Source organism: Emydura macquarii, unplaced genomic scaffold, assembly GCF_026122565.2.
Source record: "Emydura macquarii macquarii isolate MOO-44397 ecotype Brisbane River unplaced genomic scaffold, CSIRO-AGI_Emac_v2 contig_1876, whole genome shotgun sequence".
Classification (NCBI taxonomy): domain Eukaryota; kingdom Metazoa; phylum Chordata; order Testudines; family Chelidae; genus Emydura; species Emydura macquarii.
In genome coordinates, this window is record NW_027132013.1 from 15890217 (window position 1) to 15913076 (window position 22860).

The 22860-nt window shown below is 42.2% G+C and overlaps 1 protein-coding gene across 3 annotated transcripts in view; it reads left to right on the forward strand.

The window, feature by feature from the left end:
- Window positions 1-22860, forward strand: part of ZFYVE26 (zinc finger FYVE-type containing 26) — a 69339-nt gene that overhangs the window by 16334 nt on the left and 30145 nt on the right. For all 3 annotated transcript variants that reach the window (XM_067557766.1, XM_067557764.1, XM_067557765.1), the window contains exons 11-26: window positions 383-472; window positions 1252-1320; window positions 2687-2838; window positions 4259-4457; window positions 5028-5291; window positions 6555-6674; window positions 7197-7361; window positions 8529-8756; window positions 10207-10312; window positions 12485-13224; window positions 13399-13595; window positions 14304-14408; window positions 15223-15345; window positions 16716-16892; window positions 18282-18528; window positions 19517-19615. In XM_067557766.1, coding sequence (XP_067413867.1) covers window positions 383-472; window positions 1252-1320; window positions 2687-2838; window positions 4259-4457; window positions 5028-5291; window positions 6555-6674; window positions 7197-7361; window positions 8529-8756; window positions 10207-10312; window positions 12485-13224; window positions 13399-13595; window positions 14304-14408; window positions 15223-15345; window positions 16716-16892; window positions 18282-18528; window positions 19517-19615 — 3081 coding nt within the window. The remainder of the gene's footprint in view (window positions 1-382; window positions 473-1251; window positions 1321-2686; window positions 2839-4258; window positions 4458-5027; window positions 5292-6554; window positions 6675-7196; window positions 7362-8528; window positions 8757-10206; window positions 10313-12484; window positions 13225-13398; window positions 13596-14303; window positions 14409-15222; window positions 15346-16715; window positions 16893-18281; window positions 18529-19516; window positions 19616-22860) is intronic.

A 22860-nucleotide genomic window follows, 5' to 3' on the forward strand; every position in this document is an offset into this window, starting at 1 on the left:
TGAGGTGTAGTGCTAATGTCTTTTGAAGCCTGTGTAGGCTCAGACTTAGCAGAACGTTCATGGAGCTGAAGTGTTGTGACCTGACTCCTGAGGGTGTATTAAATATTTGATATTTTGAGCAGAGTCCCGGGGCAGCAGCCTCCTGATAGGAATCTCAGCACTCTCCTTGATATCCATGGACACATGAGTCTGGATTTCTCTCCAAGGCATTGCCCTGGACCATACAGGCATGTGTCCATCTTTATTTTTCTACTAGGCCCCTAGTTTCTTGCTATGTATCTGGTAATTTTTTTTTTAATGTCTTGACCTGTTGCCTGGCAGTGGATTTGTATGTGTATAATAATGACCCCTAAAGAAGCTACTCAGACTGCTGCTCTTTCAGAACATCAACTTGCAGCCTCCAAGAGACACTACTCCTTAACCAGATGCTCAAGCTTGAGGAAGCGCCGTCAAACTCGGAGGTGGAGGATGGGTGAGTAGAGAAATTGCCGTGGAGACAGCATTGCAAGTGCATGTCATTTAACCAGAAAAGGAAACTATTTGCTGGTGTCTCGAGAAGGGTGACTGGGTGGCTCACAGGACTGGAAATGGAGTATTAGGCCTCGTATCTCCCCAAGCTCTTTAGTTAGTGTCCAAGATAGATATGATTTGGTGTTCTTTGTGAAGAGTGGCTGGTCCCAGTCCAGTACCCGTTGGGTAGATGTCATTATCCCAAAATCCACCTCACAATTAAAAGGCAACATGCTTAGAATTATTTCCATGTATCAGTTTTTTCTATACATATGATTATTCTAGGTAACTTGCTGTTGCAAGATATTGAGTGTTTTAAAAAAACAAAACAACCCCACCCAAATCTCTTTATGACCATGAATGAGCATAGCATCTGCAGTGATAGCAGCTGGGATAAAAATTACAGTGGCCTTTGATTCTCCTGCCTCAGTCTTACAACTTTGTAGAACTAGGGCCATTCTTGTAATGGGAGGGTAAAGTTTTCCTTTGAAGCATCTGACATTCTCCACCATCCGACAGGAGGCCAGACTGGATGACCCACTCTTTTGTTCCAGAGTGAGTGTCTTCTGTGCTCTCCATAGATTAAGTAATGGCTCATGTCTGAGGACCGCATCAGTGGTATCTTGCAGTTGCTTAATAATCTGCGTTATTACCCCTGAGCTCTCTTGCCCAGAAGAGGAGCTTCAGTTGTCCTGTCTGGGTCTGAGATATTTCACATGCTGTTTTTATTTTCCACTTCAGATTGTAAAGAGGGAACTTTCGGTCAATCACTGGAAAGTACAAGCAGTGAATTGAGCACCAGCACTTCAGGTACTAAATCTCATTGAAAGGATTTTTGTTTGAAACTAACTGATCGGTTTGTGCACATCACTGCTCTGTGCAGTATGGAGTCAGAACTGCTTAACCTTGTCAGACTTTCCCTTGCTAACCGAGATTCTTTTCTAGTTTGAATGCCAGGGACCTTTTCTTTTTGGAACAGGAGGATCAGCATTCTCTTGCTGCTGCTGTGATTTTGCAAATGGCTGTGGTGTGTAGTGTAGTGACAATTGTGAAGTGCTAGGAGGCCACAGACTTGTTAGAATATAAAATATTTAAATTCATAAAAAGGTTTAGAGGACTCCAACTGTACTCTCCCAGACACTGGGGCACCAGAACCCTGAATTGTCTTCTCCCTCTTATTAATACAATTTAAATATAGATGGTATTAATGCTAAATTTATACCGAATACATATATGCTTGGGCGGAGTTACAGTTGTGGTAGGAGCTAGAACTGTGACTCTCACTGTTGTGCCTTTAAAATGTCAGTCAGTCATAAGGTCACACTAATCCAGAGCTTGAACTGACCCCAACATACCTTTCTAAGGCATCTGACATTGTGGTATCTAAGTGCCATACTGACTTTATTGGTGGGTGCATGGGCTCATCAGCTCTCGAGCCCATGGCTTTTTTGCTTGACTCTCGTATGTTGGAAATTGTTCTGAAATGCTTTGTACAAATGATGCATGGAAAAATAGAGTCTATTGGACCTGAAGTTGCCTTTTAAGCTCCTTTGTCCAGTCAGCGGGCTCCGTTACTACTCTTAGTTTGACAGACTGCCTGTCACATGAGGCTGTGATCTTGGTTGATCTCACAAGATAAAAGAATAGACCAGGTCAGCACTTGCTTAGAAGACCACCAACAGACACCTGGAGTTCTACATCCACTTCAGTACCTGAGACTCATCCATCTGTCACAAACCAAGCCAGTACCCCGTCTGATACTTGGGGAGGGTAGGCTGCTGAGGGGTGTTTCTCTTCAGGTGAGATGTAAAACTGAAGTCCTGATCAGTAATTTTCCTTGAAGATTCCATGAAAATTTTAACAGTAGGATTAACTGAAAATATTCTTTACTTTCTGACCTAAATAGTTGTGTGGTGTGGCATTAAACAGGTTCCTCCGCAGAGGCAGGTGGTGGGTGAACTGATATATGTATAAAGTGCTTTGGATTCTTTGCAGTGGGAGACATGATTCATAATTAGCTATATGTCAATTACTTAAAGCAGACAATACAACCCCTTAAAACTGGTATTGTAAACTCCGCTTCAAATTCCCCGTCTCCATATTGAAGCATTAGTGCCTGATGAAAAGCTTGTTTCCATTATAACCCAGCATGCTGTGTCCCTCTTTGGTCTTGTAGAGGGAAGTACCAGTACTGTGTCTGGCTGGAGTGACCTAGAATGTAGACTGAAGCCTCGGCAGCAGAACCTCCTCATACCCATGATGCTCTCCCCACCAGAGTCTCTTCTAGTCTCCTGTATCCTGAGGGGGAACTTTATAGAAGCCCATCAGGTAAGTGTGTGTGTTCATTGCTATGCAAAACTCAGAAGCTGGTTCAATATGGAAGCCTCTGCTCGTGATGGCTGATGAGATTTGTATTGAATTCCTACTGTGCCAGCCAGCTGGGTGTTTAAAGGACAAAAATATGTGGTGGAGACTGCCTTCCAAATTCAGGGGCCAGAGTAGATCCAGCAGCAGGAGGGGAACAAGAATAGCTCAAGCCAGTACCCCCAAGGAAACTGGGGTTTCAAAGCTCGTGAAGGCTTTACAAGGCCTGGGCCTAACCTGGTGTTCCATGTGGGTGAGAGAGATGGTGATGAGCCCGTGTGTGGAATGCCACTCTTGTATGAAAAGCAGCATTTCAGCTATTTTTTTTTTTTTATAGTCATTGAACCAAAAAAACCCCATGACTCTCCACAACCTTCATGCCCATCTCTAACATGTAAAGACATGCCGTAGTTCCCTAGCTGTTGGCTTGGTCTAGTGTGTATGGCACACTTGCTTAATGGGCATGTGAAGGAGGAGTGTTTTGTGGTCAAGCTGTCAGAACAGGAGGCCCAAGGTATGTGTGCCACTAACTCCTAGCCCCCTCCTATACATGTGCAATTAGCAAACTTGTGCATCTATATTGCCACACTTGGTTACAATTCCATGTGCATTTTTGCATGTAGCTTTCAAGCTGCCTTTCTGAAAAACTGGCCTGAAGTGTTTCAGCAGTTGAATCCTATAGAAAGTGCAGTGGCCCAGCTATGATTGAGAGGGACACTGTCAAGTGCTTTTGCATAGTTATCCTTGCATCAGCAGCAGGTGAATGTCAGTCCCTTACTCAGTTCCAGTTAGCAAACATGGTTTTTTATTTTCATCCCCTGGGGCTAACAGATCTGTTTTTCTTTGCTACTTTGTGTCTCTACATCTGTGATGGTAACACAACCTTGGAACAGGGTTTAACTGGTGCGCCCCCCCCCCCCCCCCCCCCCCCCCCCCCCCGATGGCTGAGTAACAACAGCCCACACAACCTTGTTGGCCTAACATAATTTTAGAATAGTCTAATCTAGAGGGTATTCCCTGTTTGATAAGGACTAATTTAAAATAGTTCACACTGTGGGACTAGCTACTTAATCCTTTGAATGTGTAATGTATTGGAATCTTTGTAACATCTTTATAAGTCAGTTGTTAGAGTGAATCCAAATCCAATTTTATGGCTCCTGCTAGCAGAACTATAGAGCTATAATTGCAAAAGTGTCTTCATTATAAGTCCCTATTTTCAGGCATCTAGAACTTTCTGAATAAAATTGCCACTTGGGCTGAAATTGCCCATGTTTGTTTTTAGTTGAGGCACTTTTTAAAAAGTTTTTAGTAAAATGTTATTTGGCCTTTCAAACAGTATTTTGATGATGTACAGTATAACCTGCTGCATTATTACCTGTGACAGGTGGCTTTGATGTTTAATCTGGAGTCTTCGGCTTGCTATGGTGAGCTGGTTTTCATGGAACGCTACCAAGAGGTGGTGCGGGAGCTGGCAAAAGTGGAGCACAAAATTGCAAATCAGTCAGCTGATGGTACTGGAGGCATTAGGAGATCTGGCAGTGGCCGCTCAACGCTTCAGGCTATTGGGAGTGCAGCAGCAGCAGGTAAAGACTGGATGATTGAATTCTATAAACTAGAAATGAGGAATCTCGTTAAGAGGTAGAAAACAAATAAGGAAGAATAAGAGCTCAGATGCTACAACTGTGCTACAAATATGATTGCTTAGAGGAATAAACTGTCCTCCTTTTTATATTAATAGCCTAGAAAATGGGAACAAGGAGATGGCCATCTATAGATAATAAAGTTGCTTAGGCTGGTAAAAACTGGAGATGATTAAGGAACTTCAGAATAATCTTACAAAGATGGAAGTCTGGGCAACGTGATAGTAGATGGTAGTCAATGTTGATGAGTACAAGGTGGTGCACATTGTCAAACAACTTCAACTATTCAGACTGACATTGCTTGGTTCTAAATTTGCTATAACCACTCCAGGGAAATAAACCAGGCATCTTTGTGAGTAGCTCAGTGTAAACCTCTGTTCCATGTGCAGCAGTGGTCCAAAAAGCAGACCAGATGCTAGTTGCATTAGTAAAGGACCAAAGAATTATTCATTATGGGACATAAAATAATTGTCCAGTTTAACTAATGACTGCATGTTTTGGTTGATTGTTTAGGTATGGTATTTTATTCCATCTCGGATGTTACTGATAAGCTGCTTACCACTTCTGGAAGCCTTGTCCCTACTCTCCAAGAAAACTTTTGGACTAGAGGCATCCAGCTGGAGCATACAGATCCTATGAGTGAAGTACTGGCAGACCTCAGCCCTTCAGCAATGGCAGCATTTGACTTAGCTTGTACGCAGTGCCACCTGTGGAAAACCTGCAAGCAGCTGTTGGAAACAGCAGAGAGACGATTACATAATAGCCTTGAGACAAAGGGTAGGTTTGTTCAGCTGCATGGCTGTGATGTTCCCCTCTGCAATCTGGACTGGTGTCTAGCTGTGTCAGTCCAATCCCTCATCCCTGGGACCTGTCTTGCACTTGCCCTTGCTGTGTGAACCCCCCACTCCTGGGTCAGCCAGCACACAGCCTCCTGTAAGCAAGAGGCCCCTGACTTAGTGAATGAGTGCTTCTGGCCAGCCACTTATGGGATTATGCAATAGAATGACCCAGCAAACACCCCCAATCCCAAATGCAACCCTAGAAACCACCGTCTTACAGAATTCAGTGCTGCAAGCTCGCAGTCCATCAATTTATCAAAGAAATTGATATGCGCCAACTCTGTCACTCTAAACGAAGTCTCTACATGCATCCAAACCACATGCACTGCTTTAGATAAAACAAACAATTAAGTTTATTAAGTACAGAAAGATTTTAAGTGCTTATAAGACAGAGGAATATAGGTCAGATTTGATCAGGAAGAAATAAAAGCAAATCGCATTCTAAACTAAATTTAACATTTCAGTAGCCTTACAGTCTTTAGATGGTTCTCACCACAGGCTGGTTGGTCGGCCTCCAACCAGGCTCTCCCTCTGTGGACAGTCTGGATGTTGTCTTGTAGATGGATTGCCAGAGAGAGATCCTGGAAGCAAAATGTCCCCCCTATTTCAAATGTCTCCATGTCCCCCCTTGGGCTTCACGCTCTCCCCTTCAGGGTCAGGTGAGCAACAGTATTCCTTGCCTGGTCTTCTCTAGGGAGTCGATCCTAACCTTATCAGATGCTTAGGTTAGTCTATTGTTCCTGGAAGAGCTGGATTGTTTTATGTATGCCTTAGTGAGGTGTGAACCACTGCTGCTTTTAGTGTTTGCCTAGATCGGCCTTAAAACATGTGAGACAAATATTTGGGAATATTACATAGCAGAGCCTCATAACCACACAGATAGTAGTATGTTTCTTGCAATGTCATAACAATAATGTTCAGTATGTCATGAGCATTCCAGAAACACCTTTCATTACATACTTTGCATTAAACAATACACAGTTACACTATCAGGGTGAACATGAATGATACACAATCACAACATAAGGGTGTACATGGGGCGCATTGTCACAAATGCCTGTATGCTCTTTCTAGTTTTAAAATAACTGTTCATAGTAGCTATGGAGTTTTAATGAAAGAACATGATTTATGTAAGCTTATAACTCTGTCATATGTCACCCCCAACTCCTATTTTCCCTCCCTTGTCTAATGATGCTTGTAGGCCGTAGACTCGACTTCATTCTACTGCATGCTGATGGCATAAGGGGTTTCCCAGCAGTTCTTCAACAAATAAATAAAATTCTCAACTATCCTTGTATGTCACAAGGGCAATCTAAATCAGGTAAGTGTTTTCCTCTCTGTATGCTTTGAGGTCTTGGTTTCTGGTGTGTCGGCTACTAGTTTTCCAGGGCTAGGGGGTACATGTGTAGGCTTTGTTGCTTCTAAAATTTCTTTGTTGCATGCTGAATTTGTATCTATTCCCTTTGTATTTTGGAAGTGTATTTGTGTAATGTATCAGCAACTTTTTTGGGTGTGCTGAGAATCTGTAAATTAGATTTGGCTTCTAGCATGATGGATAAGTAAATATAGCTAAGGAGTTGTTCATTAAACAGAATATTTCAAAGCTTTCCATAAAGGTATTTTTATCTTGGCTTTTTAAACTGCCTTCTGTGGCCTCTTAATTCCCTTTAGAAAGTTTTTAGCTCTGCTAGCTACATCATCTCTACTGCTTACCCAACTGCACTGGTTTTGAACTGGTTAACTAGAGGTGTAAAGCTTCTCCTCTTTCTGTGGGTCTTTTAGGCCCAAAAGACTTAGTGTCCAGTATTAACTATCATTATTATTGATCTTTGTTTCTCAACAGAGATCACTGATGACAAAATAAATGGTCAGTTTCGATACAATATTGTGGACCTTCTCCAGATGTGCTACCCAACCCTGACTGAGGACTGTATTGCTAATCAGATTGTTTTATCGCAGCACCTAGATCAAATCCTGCAAACACTGACACACGTTGAAGATTTTCCAGGTGAGTTTCATGGGTTCTCTTAGCACTAAAGACTCTGTCAACCATTTTTTTGCTTTTAATTTTTTTTTTTAAAAACTGTCTAAAACTGATGAAAAGGTCTACCACCTCATAGACTAATTCCTGAATTTAGACAATATAAATATAAGTTTTTAAAATCTAGTATTAGCAATGCAGTTGTGAATTTTAAAAATATAAATGCAGAGACTTGTTTGGGATTTAAATTTCCCTCAAGCATTTGGAATACAAACCTTGCAACAGTGGGCTATTGCGCCAAAATCAGAAGCTTATCAATAGCAAAAGTTAAACCAATGAAGCTATATTCATTCAAACAGAGAGAGAGAAAAGCAAAATGTTAATGGCATAAATTATAAGTAAATTACATTTTTTAAATGTTCAGTTTTAATAAGCTTAAAAGGTGGTAAAACACAGGGAGATTTGTTTTTAAAATAGATATAATTTTTTTTAACCTGACGTCTGTTTATATCGGGGGAAAAAATACCATTTCTGTGTAAATGATACTAAAACAAATGGTAGTTCTGCTTCTCCTGTTTTTTTCCCTTTGCATTTGGTTGTTGCTGCCCAGTAAGGTGAGAGCAAATGAGTCTCCATCAGTAAAAGTTTGGTAGCCGAAGAGCCCTGGCAGTTGTCAGTGGTTGATTGAGCGAACTATGTATCAGCTGATCATTGTTCCCAGAAATAACTGTTCAGTGTTGGAACAACTGCTACCTAGTTCCGAGTTCTTCTTCTAAATATGTAGCAGTGACATTTTTTCACTCATCAGACTTCTAAAGAGCTTTAGTAAAGGACTAGGCATCTGTGATTCACAGAAAGCTAAGAGAACTGTAAGTGCTCTTTAAACTTCATACTCCAGGGTCTAAGAGATGTCCACCAGCTAAATTTAGGAAGAAATCTATGTCTCTTCCCCCCACTAATGCAATATTGCACAACTAGGTGCGTCTTGGGGGTTTTACACTTTCCCTGCTACTCAGTCAGGGTGCTAGACTAGATGGGGCTGTTGGTCTGTTCTAGTGCAGTAATTCCTGAAAACGTCTACTGAAAGTCATCTCTAAATTGATGGATGTGCTTGCTAGGGTGGAAAAAGTCCCAGCATCTGTATTATTAAACATTGCAGTTCTAATCAAATCTTGGATTTTTATTTTTTACTAGACTCCAAAGGGAGCCTGATCACTAACTTGGTAGAACAGGCATCTCTGAAACTTCCAGAGTTGGAGGCACATCCAATTCGTAATCAAACCCAACTCCTGCTGAAAATCCTGGACCAACACATTCAGACCATGCCCGTGAGCAACGTACGGATGGATTGCGTGCAGAGCTTCTTTGATTATATTAACACGCTGGCTGCTATTGTGCTACGGAGCCTGAATCCAGAGCTAGGTGACGTGTCTATTGAGAAGCCTGTCACAAGGAGGTGACATTATCTAACTTTTATAGTTTGATTCCACTCTGGAAAAGGACTACATAGGAGTCTTCCCATTTACTTGGATGGGTAGACAGGGCACTGAAAACAATGGGGCTGTGTAGATGTAACTGGGTATTACTTTCTCATAGAATCACTTGGTGGTGGTGGCGGCGGCATGTGAGCCAGAAACCCCAGCTTGAGTATATTGTGCTGGCAGTTAGGAGAAAAAAACCTGTCCGTTTACTTGTAAACCAAGCTGGTTTAATCTGGAGTCAATGGGCCACACTACTGTGTAACTCCACAACTCTGATTTTAGGGTCGCTTCAGAGTAAACTGCCTTCTAAAGTTTACATCCCTCAGTGAGGTAGAGGAAAAAGGAGAACGACAGAACCTTTTTCAGACTTTCACTTTAATAGGTCATGTCACTATATGTGTGGAAGGTACTAGTGCCACCAACCTGTCACGACTTCATATTTCAATAACTGGAGAAATGTGAGGTGATAGTCCCATGGTGCTCCATGTTGTCCTGTTGCTTTAGAAGGTGGAAGGATAGTGAAGAAGGGGTGACTCTGGATACGTCTGCACTACTGAGCCTATCCTGGTCAGTTATATTGGCATACTCCCCTAGTGTAGACTCAGCCTACACAAACAGAAGCTTTTCTGTCAGTGTAGGAACACCATCTCCCTGAACAACATGTTGCCAAAAGCTCTCTTCCATCGATATAGCTGCATCTGCACTCGGGGTTTTGTCGGCGTAGCTATGTTGGTCAGTGGTGTGGGTTTTTTTCACACCCCTGACCAATGTAATTATGCTGCTATAACTTAAGTGTGGGCCAACCCTAAGTAAGAAGCTTTATGCAGCTATCCTCTGCATTTCAGTGAAATTAGTCAAACCTTTTGCTCCATTTGTAAGAGCACCGGCAATTCTTGCTTCAGGGCAAGCAAAACAAAAAATATGGAGCAAATAAAGTTAACCTGTATCTAGAGACTTCTAACAAACCAGATAACTATAGTAGTGCAGGAGTTGTGACTCTGACAAGCTCCTGCTGAAACTTTTCTCTGTACGGCTTTTTATGCAAAAGCAGATGTGCTCAGCTGTTTGCAGCGAGGCCTTACTCAGGTGTCAGAAACTCTCCCTCAGACACTACACTGGTTCTTGTAATGCCTTCTCTGAAGCACTCTAAGATGGTGTAAAAGATTGTGGGGCACAATAGAATCAGAGCAATTGAGGTCATTGGATTCCCAATGTGCTTCGTTACTGTGACCATGAGGTGTTAGTGATTATGAGCACAGGGGCTTCAGAGGCAGTGTACAGTTTAGCTGAACAGACTCAGTCTGGTGTATTAAATTAACTTAGGGTTGTGGTGTGTTTTTTGTTTTTGTTTTGTTTTTTTTGTTTTTTAAATGTCTGTCTTACATTTGTAGATCAAACTGCAGAGGTGAAGGTGGGGAATCCTTTCATACTGCTACAGCAGAGTCCATCTCACTTGCTCTCTCTGCTCTTGTTTGAGAGACAAGTTCCGCCTGACAGGTAGGTGCTTTTCATGAATACTTAACTGATTAATTTACTGCTTGTGAACTGAGCTGGACTCAAAGTCCTCTATGACTGGAATGGCTCTGCAAAGACCACTGCTAGATCTGAGGAGGGCATTAGTCCCTGGCTTCTCTAATGAGATGGCCACAGAGGATCACAATTAACAAAACTTACGGTTATGTGTTTTGTGACCTAGACAACTACTGGCCATCGGGAATTGGACTGAGAGCCCCCAGGGGCTAGAGGGGGGCATGTTTAAATTGTAACTGCATAACTTCTGGACACAATGGCCACACATCTTATCTTATAAATGTAACAAAATGAAAATAAAAATAAAATTGTTTCACATGATCACTTCTGAGAACTACTGGGCATGGATCTTGCGCTGGTAGGTAAGTAGACTGGATTATCTAATGTGCATTTCCATCTCTAACTTCCATATTGGGCTGGTACTGAAAGAATCTGACTTGGGTAACTGAAGCAGGTGTTAAATGAGACCATATTTGATAATACTTTATAAGCTGTTCAGCGTCTTTTTTTGTAATTCACTGTCTGTCTGTACTGAGACACAAACTGAAGGAGCATGATATTGCTCTTAGCCATGTACATCAAACAAGGGAAAGTAACCTATTGCATGAAATTTTAGGGTGAAGTTTTCTTCTCTGCTAGAGCAGCAGGTGCTTACTGGGCATTTTACATTTTAGCCATTTGGAGATTTGTTAATTTTCACAGAGGGTAATGAACTAAGTTGTATGTTTGTCTGGATTTTACTAAGTCTCTTTCAAAAGACAATCTGATTCCAGAGCAGTCCACCAATAATAGATTACAGTAAACAGTCATTACACTTTCAAGCTCTGTGCCAGCCCATGTGCTCAGGATAACGTCCCCACTTACATAAGTGCCCACTGTCTCCTCCAAGAAACATCCTAAATACTCAGCTGGTCCTTGAAGCATTTAAGCTCTAAAGCCCACTCCTCCTTGGTTGTATTTTGTTTTGTCCTTTTTATCTTTGCTGCTACTTCCAAATTCTATAACTCAACAATGCAGGCATCTGTTATAGCTTTGACACTGCCCTGCTGCCAAGCAGTACCTTGTAAGCTTTCACGCTATGTAATGATTACTTAGCATTGGAGTAAATCATATTAGCAAAAAGCCCACTTGTTGTAGGCCCAGTGTTGGGCCTCCCTCAAAGAGGATTGATATTCTGTGCTTAGCAAGTTTCTGTAGTCTGGCTAAATTACAGATTCCATCCCCTTTGTTTCGTGGCTCACTCCATTAATTGATCTCTAATGAAATCGCAGTACGTTATTCTCAGAAGATTGAAACCAGGTCCTGATCTCTACAGGCTGATCAGGGTGGCAGCGCTGCAGCTGCCAGAGGTGGGAATGCTTTTTGTTTTGTCCTCAAATGATTGCTCCCTTTCTCTCTGACACTTGGAATGGAATCTGCTAGCTCCAGGAAAGGCTATGGCCAGTACTTTGCTGTGGGAGAAGCTGATATGAGTCTTTCAGCAGAATCCCAGAGGTTCCTTCTCTATCTCCCTCCAAAAACAGGGGAAAAAATACAGGGTTTATTTACAGGGTGGGATGGGTTGCCAAGCTATGCATTTCAATTACTTTATCTGCAGGAAACTTACAGTTCACAGAAATACAGACAGTGGGAAGGAGATGATGGGGTGGTATGGGCCCACCTGGTTCTTAATTATATTCTGTGCTTGATGCCCTCAGAAAAGATGGAAAACACCTCAAGGTCTCCTTTGTTGCCCTATACTGGAGGACATCTCTTCCTTACTTGAAATTAGGAGTGAAATATATAATGTAGTAAATTTATAAATAGGATTAGGTGTGTAGTCCTCGTGATTCTCACTCACACGCAGCAGTTAAAAAGATAATCCTGACCTAGGAGTGTCCTTTTTTATAAGGTGGATGCCTATTAGTAAGAGCAGAGAAATGGCAGCTGTGACTCTGAGTTCTCTTCATAGCTCTGCTGCTTGAATCCTCATGTGATGTTAGGCAACACACAACCTTGGTGTCTCCTTTTCCCCTGTTAAAAGAGAGAGTACATACCTCTGAGGACTAATAAAGTTTGTAATACTTCTTGAGATTCTGTGTAAATGCAAAGTATTCTGCACACACACCTGCTAAGTTGGTTCTGTTTTAACTCCTCCAGGCTCTCTTCACTGTTGGCTAAAGAAGAATTGAACTTAAATGTGCAGCAAGTTATCATTAACTGCTGTTGTGAACCATTGTCCTTGTGCAGTGTCAGGCAAAGCAGCCAGACCAGGTCCCTTTTGACTAACATCAGCAGCCTAGCACATCTTCATGCCTACCATTGTTTGCCGGATGTTGAGATACCGATCCACAATCCAGCTATGGAATCTGAGGAGTTTTCTACTCTGCCCTCTTCCTCTCTGGCTGACTTGAACCAACATGCGCTCACTGCCTCTTCCCTGGCCTTCCTTAAGTCTCAGTCAAATCTAATGGCCACGGTGGCATGTCTCTGTGCATCCAAGATACAGAAGGTCCCCAAACCAAGCCTGTCCTGGATGGAATTTCGAGGCAAGAGGGAGGTGCCATTGGGCATGGAGCAGATTTCTAAAGAATGCGAGACATTACTGAAGGAGTTCTCGATCCTGGAGAGTTTTCTTCTTACCATGTCTGAGCCACTTCAGAACCCCCGGGAGGAGGGCAGTGGATCAGTTAGTGGCCTCTGTGGCAAGCCATACATTTCGCTCCTTTTCTTGGGCTTGCATTCCACTATGGCTGTCGAGGTATTAATGGAAGTCTTTGAGCAAGCGCTCACTGCAAAGGACTGGTCCAAAGCCCTGAGAGTCTTAGACCTGTACAGTCAGGATATGGAGGAGCTGACCAGCGTGAGGGATGCTGTGCTGAGCTGTGCGACTGCTGACGGTAAAGGGAATGAGTTTTCTTTATAGAGTGTACAGCCTGAAATAGGGATTGGAAATTGGGGACTGATCTGGTGATCTGTGGGCAAATCCAAAGAATGGAAATTCTTTTTTCTCCTTCCCCTGACCCCCAAAGCATAGAAACTAGGCTTCATGCTGATAGCTTGTCTTTTCACAGATCAGGACGGTTGGCAGTATCTGTTCCCAGTGAAGGATGCGATGTTGAGAAGTAGATTGGCCCTGCGCTGCCTGGACAGGTGGCCCCTTGAGGCTTGTCTGGAAATCCTAGCTTACTGCATCTGTGACCCAGGCATAACTGAAGAACTGAAGTCTGATTTGCAGAACAAAATAGGAGAACTGCAGATTTACCAAAAGGTATGAAAGCCATTTTGTTAAGTAACTACATATAGAGTATACTGGCCTAAAAACTTCTGAACCCATGGTTCCCTTTGGCACATAAAACATCCTCCCCAAACTCTTATCCAAAATTCAAACCTGATCAGCTTTCTGAAAGTGCTGAAATGTCTGGTTAACTCTCTCCATCCCTCATCCATAATTTTTCCTTTCCAATTGCCTCTGTGCAATTGTTTCCAGACCAGACTGGAGAAAAAGCGGGGGGAGGGAGGGGGGGAATCAAAAACACTTGAGAGGCCATTCTTTCAGGGTCTCTCTTTCCTCCAGCCTGCACAGAGGCCGCAATCACTGGAGACTTCCCAAGAAAACTTATTCTTTTCTGAATTTTCCATCACAGTTTTACAAACCTAAGAGATTCAGAGGAAAATAGATGCTTGCCTGCTTATCTAGTAGGCTTGGCCTATTCACAGCATAACTGGTGGTGCGTTGTCTCTTAAAACTCTGCCAGCATTCTCTTCAGACGGATATGTATTCATGGGTTCAGGCCTCTGTGATAGAACACTTTCTAGGGGTCTAGATTAAAAGGAAAGTGCATCACCTAGGATTCCCATACCCTTTCTGGTATGATAAATGAGTTTTTTGGCTTTGGCTAACAGCTGAACTAGTCGCAACACACTCACTACATGTTTAAAACAATTCATAGAAAATCTCTAACGTTGTTTTTATTAGATTTTGAATTTGCAAGATGTCCCTTTGTGGAACGACTGGCAAGACCTGAAAGAAGCCTGCATTGATGATCCCCAGGCCATCATCAGTGTTATTCTGGAGGCAAAGGTGTGGCATCTTGCATAGTTTTTGTGTTTTTAAAAACTAGATAATGTTGGCACTATTGTGTTAGGTAAAAAGCAGTGTTTTTAGATGCTTATTTCAACAGAGTTCACAGGACAAGGAAAAAAACTCTTAATAAATCTGTGCATTGCAGAACTTAATTGGAATCTTTGTTGAATGTCAGGATTTAAATGAAAACCAAGCACCCCATAGTTTTGTCCTCATTTTATTCCCATACATAATCCATTTCTTCCATTCTACCTGAGAAATCCGACAAGGAGTGACCATCTTGGGTGATGTATGGGAGAAGCAAAGCTAGAAGGGTTTTTCTTAATGCTTGGAAGAATAAGCAGCATGTAGAGCTACATTGGGAATTAAAAAAAAGAAACTTCTAGACAGACAGAGAATTTAAATTTATTTCAGCTTAGAATTTTAAAAGTGAAAAATACAGCTGTTGTGAAATACAGGTTTGGGCATCATACAAGAACCAATGATGTAGAGCCCATGCAGTATCTCCTTCTGAAACTATTAACAATCTTCCTGGAAACTCTCAGTATATTCCAAGAACACATACAAAAATATTTGTCCAAAATGCCTTTCTTCACTGGCAGGTTATGATAGTTAACTCAGTGTAGAATGGGATTGTGGCAAAACGGTGTCTTTCATTACCCTCCTCTGCCCCCTCCAATTCTGGAGTTAACTATTTCTTGCTGGAGTGAAGAGTACCGTAAGGCTACTGAACTGACCTTGAAATGTTAATTGGCGCATGGACGTGAATAGCCGTACTGAAGGGAGTTGTTGTTTGCTTTCCTTTCTTTAGGATTATGAGTTGTGTGAAGAATGGGGTCACTTATACCCTGTCCCAAGGGAACACTTGATCAGCCTTCACCAAGAGCACCTCCTGCACTTGCTGGAAATGGGAGACACAGAAAAGGCTTTGCAGGTAACTAGAAGGCTGTTTTTGCTTTGCTATTTTTAAAGGGTAGGTCAATGGAGAACAAGAGTACCCAAACTCTCTGCATAGAGCGTTGGCTGCATAAGTATAGATTGCAGCTGAGCTCTTCTCTACAAAGATTCAACCTGTAGAGACTACAGTCTCAACACAATACTGCCAAGACACTTAGATCAAAGTGGAACGTTTATGCAGAAACCTTTAGGGTCCTCCTCTACACTAAGGTTTAGACAGCTTTGACATGTGGAACTACAGTATTGCCAACCCTAAGCATTCAAAATACATGACAGACTCCAAACATTTTTAAGCCAAGCTCCTGAATCATGACACTTCAAAAATAACACATTTTAGGTTCTTATTTGCTAACTAGCTAGGTAGGTTTCAAGCCTTTAGCGGTCACCTTTTTTTCTGTTCTCTGTAACCATGAGGGCAACAAACTTTTTCCTCCCTAAAGGAAAGCTGAGATTCTGAAGCTGGGGCTTTAAGAAAAACACTAAATGCCATGAGACTCATCTACATGGGACACGTTTGGCCCATATACTGCACTTTGACAACTCATTCTAAAGAACACTTTTGGTAGCCACTAGGTCCTAGCAAAACTTTCTTCCTTTTGCTAGTGTTCTGGTTTGTGGGGTATGTGTGTTTGTTAATAAAGCACGTTTCTTTGAAAGGATCATGTGAAGCCCAGATTATATATTCTATGGAAAAAAGGTATTTAGAAAATCCTAATATTAACATAAATATTTTCATGACTTTTTTTGACTTAATGGTTTGGACTTTGTTTGAAATCATAATGGATATTCTTGTGTGGCTAGTCAGTTTCACTTTCTGGTTCTTCTGCACAACAGAAACTGACCAATCTGATTTCATTGCTGTCTTGACTTAATGAAGTGTGAAAGCAAAATTATTTTGGGTTGAATAATCATGGGAATGTTTTTAGGAACACAGAAAGAGAAATTAAGTGCCCTCTTACAGAGAACTTTAGAATCCCTACAGGTTAACATACTGAATCATCAGGATGACCCTTATTTAACTCTTTATTCCTGGTCTCCTGTATCTCACTTCCTGTTCATGTAATTTAACTTGCAATAAATCTGTTATTTTCAGTTGTTATGTACCTGTTCTTGATCATCGATCATTAAGTTGGGGCAGATAGGCAGTGAAGTGATCTGCACATAGAGGTGATTTAAAGCATCATCCAGTACTTTTAAGAGGTTGTTGCCATTTAGATAAAATGCCTGAAGGACTAGTGTAGGGGGAAATATCCTGCTCCACATGAAGTAATGGACTAGCTGAGCTAAGAGGCCTTTTCATGCCATGTAATCAAGATCAACTGCATATTTTTCTCTTGGTTCTTGTAGCTCTTACAAAGAATAGAAGACTCTGATATGCGCCTTGTGATAAGCGAACGGTCTCTTGACAAGCATCCCGGCTTGGCAGCCTCTCACTTCTTAGCAAATTATCTCACTACCCACTTCTACAAGTACCTGACAGCTACACGCCACAATGAAATCCAGGCTCTCTACATGGGATCAAAGGTGAGCAAAGCCACAGAATCCCAGCTGCTTCCCTGCTTTCTGCATTTACAGTAATACATGCTAATTCTACAAGTGCCTGGTGGTAGGTCTGAGAGGAGATTTCTGCAGTACTGTGTGGGAGACCTGGGTACCAATTCTCAGTACCTACCTGAACCCAGTGCATGAAATGGAGGTGAGAGATGAAGGAGGAAGCGGCTTTAAGCCATCTTTGTGTTCTCTGACTTCTGTGGCTGTTGTGGCTCCCAGGATCATCAGAGCAGCCTCAGAACTCTATGGGCCACAGAAAGCAGAGACTAGACAGCACAATGAAGGAAGTGGGGGAAAAGAGGGGTGAGGGCTTGTTTTGGGTTGTTTGTTCTCTCCCCACCCCACTCAAAGGCATGTACATGGCAGACTCTTACTTCTTCCTCTTTTTGCCTTGGGAGAGGGAAAGAATCCCAAGCTTGTTCTTGGGTAGAAGTGGGAAGTACAATAGCTATTTGATGCTCTCTGAGCAATTTATGCACATGGCATTGCTACTTACGTAATGCTTAGCACGTACATAGTATATTTCATTTGACGATCTCCAAATGCTTTCTAGAGATGGGGAATGTTATTCCAATATCTGGATGGGAGAAGCTGAGTCACAGAGAGCAACTGCCTTTATAGAAGTCGCACCAAATCCATGACAGAGCTGGGAATAGAACTTTGGGTCTCCTGATTTTTGCCATACCTTGCTTTAGCCACTGTGCCCCACTTTAAACGGATATTTAAGGAAACTGAATGGGTTGAAGTCACATCTATAACTTGTTCTCTTTCCTGTAACATTACCAGTGTCATACCTGCTTCAGTGCTCCCTAAAATAACCGATACATGGTGCAACACAGTCTTCCACTGCTTGCTTCTATTACCTAGCTTACCTGGCTAAAGTAAGTGGCCGTTCTCTGGAAAAGTACTAACTACTGTTTCTCTTCTACCCTATGATGAGTGCAGTGGAATCCAGCAGCAACAAATGTTAAGGATTGGGTTAATTGTTGTTTTTGCCAGCTTTCTGTTGTTGGGAGAGAATAATATTCTGCCTTTCTATAACGCCTCTCCCCTGACAATTGTTAAGCAGTTTACAAATGCCAATTACATACCTACTTCACGGGGAAGTTATGATATTTCATTATACAGATGGGGAAAAAAAACTCTCTCTTCTCAAGAGATTTGCCTAAGGTCACACAGCAAGTCTGAGGCAGAGCCAGGAATAGGATCCAGGAGTCCTGGCCCTCAGGTTTATGTCTTAATTTCTAGATATCACTTACTTCCCCATATAGACCATTCTGTTTGTTGCTTTTTGGATGTAGACAAGCCTTGGATTCTGGCTGTGTGATAATGGTCTCCCTTTGTCTCCTTCCTGTGTCCAAGGTATTGCTGACTCTTCCTGAGCCCTACCGTGCTAACTACTCCCACCTGTCCTCCAGGCCACTGCTCATGCTGGAGCAGCTGCTCATGAACATGAAGGTGGACTGGGCAGCTGTGGCTGTGCAGACACTGCACCAGCTCTTGGCTGGGCAGGAGATCGGCTTCACTGTGGAAGACATTGATGTTTTACTCTCCAAGTATTCAGAGAAAGCCCTGGACTTCCCCTACTCATTAAAAGAGAAGAGATCAGGTGACTGTATTTCAGAATTTTCCCTTCTATCAGGGAAGACAGTGGTGGAGGCTGCATTGTTGTGAGTTACCCTTAAGAGCAACCTGCCCCATTTTACTGCAGAGCTTTCTACATATAGATACCCCCTTCTCATTCTAGCCTAGGGCATATTCTTCGAGAAGTTCTCTCCTTTTCACCACAGCAGGTATTTTCAAAAGATTAATAGCCCAAGTAGAGTCTTAGTGTTCACCTGCTACTTTTTTCAGAGCCCCCTTCCTTTTACCATTTAATCTCATCCCTTTCAGTGCAAATTCATTGATGGACCTAATATGTATAGGGGGCTTCAGTAACATCTTGCCCCAAAACAAATGGGAGTTTTATCCTTTTAAACCCACACAACATAACATGTTTGACTTCAAGTCCTGTTTTGTAATCTCTGCAAAACCCCTCAATTTGGGTGCAGTTCTGTATGATTGGTTGTCTCTGCCTCAAGCGGTCTGGGACTGGAGCAGCAGAGGGCGCTGCAAGTCAAAGAAGGTTTGCTTGTTCCAGTCAGTTGACTGCAGGAGATCAAGTCCTTCACTCTAATATTAATATGTGATTTACCGTGCCCCAGTGTCAGATGCTTCCTCCAGACTTTTACCACCCTGTTCTGGGGGAGGGGAACCAAAGTCAAATTAAGTGTTGTTACATCTGTCACAACTGACATTGTAGCAGAGAGTCGTAGCACCTGTCCCATTATCCCTGTGTCTTTTATAATAGTCCTGTTCCTAGATAAGGAGTCTCTCTCTAAGTCTCTGAGCAGTAAAATGTGTTTGTATAGTTTGCATGCTGTTGAGTTAGTTAATCTGTGGGCTAATCTGTTTGAGAGATGTAGTAATCTGCGTCACATGAGCTAATCCTGTTTGGACTAACACTTTTGCACACTGCTACCAGTGGATTATTCTAATCTTCCTATTGACAGATGAATGCGTGACCAATATTGTATCTGTTGTTTCCTTTGTCCTAGATTCTGTGATTCGCATCCAAGAGAGTCTCAATCAGGTATCAGAGTCTGACTCCTTATCTAAATCGGGATCAGCAGAACTATCTTCTGCCAGTTTTCCTGGTAAGGAAAAGGTCTAATGGTCACACTGTTTTCTGGTCCTCTTCTTACTGTGCTCAGCCTCCCACTCTACCCAAATCCTGCATCCCCCCCCACCTGTTTAAACTAACAGTAGTTACACACTCTGTTCAAATTCAGTACAGGTCAGTAATAATCTGACACTCTTTGGTGGTCTAGAAAACATGAGTTTGTAGAGAGAGAGTCTCAGTTTGGTTTTTAATGTATAGATGTCCACATCACAAAAACCACCAGCACAACGGGCACTAGCTGTCCCCTTTCCAGGCAGTCCCGGCTGAGAGGCCAAGGACTGAATGGGCCATGGAGACTGAACTTCCCTTTCGCTCCTGAAGTTGTTCCCGCCATGCCTGGGCCAAATCAAATGGACAGATGGTGATGTAGGTAACCTTATGCTGCCAACACTTCTACAGTATCTGTGTTCTGTGACTAAATAGGACTTCAAACTCCAAGACTGTCACCTTGGCAGTCTTCATTGTTTGAAATTCTCTGCTCAGTGTCCCACTCTGGATCCCTTGTTTTGCCTCTGTGACTTTCACCCTGTGTCTATTTTTTTTTCTTCATTTTTTTGTTCTCTGCAACTAGTTGTTTTCGAGGATCAGTGGCTCCTGCCCTCTCCTGAGGGGCAAGTCTTCAGTTGTCTTAAAGGGCTCTGTCCACTAGTCCAGAACTCAAATAATCTGGCACTTGTTAGCAAAAGTAAAATAATTATTTAACACAAAACAAACCTCCTGAAGAGTGCATGTAGCTAAAAATAAAACGTACTCAGTTCACCATCACATCAGCCCTAAGTGACATTGGAGAGTATGTGATCACATCTTCAAAGGTTAAGTGTTGCATTAGATAATGAACCTGTGCTCCCAAGGCATGACTGGCAGGAATTCCCCAAGCATTAGAGTTCTAAAGGCATTGATTGAACTCTCCTTAGAGGGTGGCATGCCTTACTGAAGCTAGTTATCAGTGGTTCACAATCAAGCTGGTAGGGCATATCAAGGGGTATCCAGCAGGGATCTGTCCTGGGTTGGGTTCTAGTCAATATCTTCATAGATGATTTGGATAATGGCAGAGAGTACATTTACAAAGTTTGCAGACGATACCAAGCTGGGAGGGGGCTTGCAAGCGCTTAGGAGGACCAGTTTAGAATTCAAAATGATCTTGACAAACTGGGGAAATTGTCTCAAATAGGATGAAATTCAGTAAGGACAAATGCAAAGTAGTACACTTAGGAAGAAATAATCAATTGCACACATACAAAATGGGAAATGACTGCCTAGGAATGAGTACTGCAGAAAAGGATCTGGGGTTATAGTGGATCACACACTAAATATGAGTCAACAATGTAATACTGTTGCAAAAATAGCCAATACGTCCCAGAATGATGTTTGCAGGAGTTTTGTAAGCAAGACACAAGAAGTAATTCTTCCACTCTACTCAGTGCTGATAAGGCCTGAGCTGGAGTATTGTGTCCAGTTCTGTGCACCACACTTTGGAGAAAATCCACAGGAGAGCAACAAAAATGATTAAAGGTCTAGAAAACATGACATATGAGGGAAGATTGAAAAAGTTGAGCTTGTTTAGTATGGAGAAGAGAAGACTGAGGGGAGACATGAGAACAATCTTCAAGTACGTGAAAGGTTGTTATAAAAAGGAGAGTGATAAATTATTGTTCTTAACCACTAAGAACAGGATAAGAAGTAAGGGGTTAAATTGCAGCAAGGAAGATTTAGCTTAGACATTAGGAAAAACTTGCTGATGATCAGGGTAGTTCAGCACTGGAACAAATTACCTAGGGAGGCTGTAGAATCTCTTAAATCATTGGAGGTTTTTAAGAACAGATTAGACAAACAACTGCCAGGGATAGTCTAGGTAATACTTAGTCCTGCCTCAGTGTAGGGGACTGGATTATGTGACCTATCAGGATCCCTTCCAGTCCTACATTTCTATGATTCTAGCTGATAGAGGAGCTCTCCGTCATGGCTGCTGTTTTGCTGCATTTGTGCTCTTTCCCTTCAGCTGTCCAGATAACTCTTTTTTCTATAATTTTCTTTGGGAATGATTCTTTTCCTTACTGCCTCCTTTTCCTTTATTTAAAACCCAAAAAAGAGAGGGTTTTTTTGTGTTTTCAAGTCCGGCCTACCTTGCACACATCACACAATCTTAGGTTTTAAGTTTCTATTTGGTTATGTCCCCTACACTAGTCATGTTCTGTTTCAGAAGGCTTGAGAAGCAGCCCCAAGTGATGATATAAGGGGCCCAAGTCCATACTCAGAAGTGCACCCAGAATTGCACGTGCAGATCAGGAAATTGCCTCCATAGAAGCCTAGTTAAGCCTAATCTAAGCACAGAAGCCTAACTAAGTATGTTGTTTTGAGCATGATGTGAACTAACTTGCATGTGCAATTGCACGAACTTGCAGTTTCATGTGTCCTTTTGCAAGTTGACATGGATCTCTGACTTGAGAAACTTTTGGCCCCAGATTTCCTTTTTCATGCAAGAGTCCTGTCTTTCCAAAAGTTTTTGGGTGGACCATGACTTGGCTGATTATGACTGTTAAAAAAATCCCTTAGCTTCCATTTAGAACACAGTAAAGCCTCATGGTATCCATGTTGTCATTTGACAGCTTAATTTATTATTACGCAATCTCCACAGCACTTGTGTAAATGGTTCTCTGATTGCCTTCTGTGTTGTAATTCCTTAGCAGACCAAAAAAGATCTGATCCATGAAATCCAAGATTGGCCTGCATCTATAGCTAGTCTTTGGTCAATTACATCCAGAAGATTTGCAGGACATTGGTACTCTTCACTATTTTGCTAGTTCAGAGTTGTAGCTTGCTTTTTGCTGCTATTTATCCTTTTTGTAGAACTCTTCCTGGAGCTTTTTTAACCTCTAGGTTTGGGATCTACTAAATGCTATTTACCTTTGCAGGAAGAAAAATTATTTCCAGGAGCAAGAATTGCAAACATGCTATAATAGATCCCCTGCTGACTTACATATTTTCCCGCGGTGCTTTTGCAACCTGTATGCTTCTGTCTTTTACCTGAAAAAGGAACTGCTGGGTGCAGGCAGGCTTATACCTCCTCAGTAGGGTGAGCACGCACCAGCCATTGGTGAGGCTGTTCAACGGCTGTAGATTTCTAAAACTTCAGAGGAATTCCCACCAGTCATGCATTGAGAGGGTGAGTGCAGCAGGGTGGGGCTGTCATACCAAAACACTTCCTGAAAGCAGAATTAC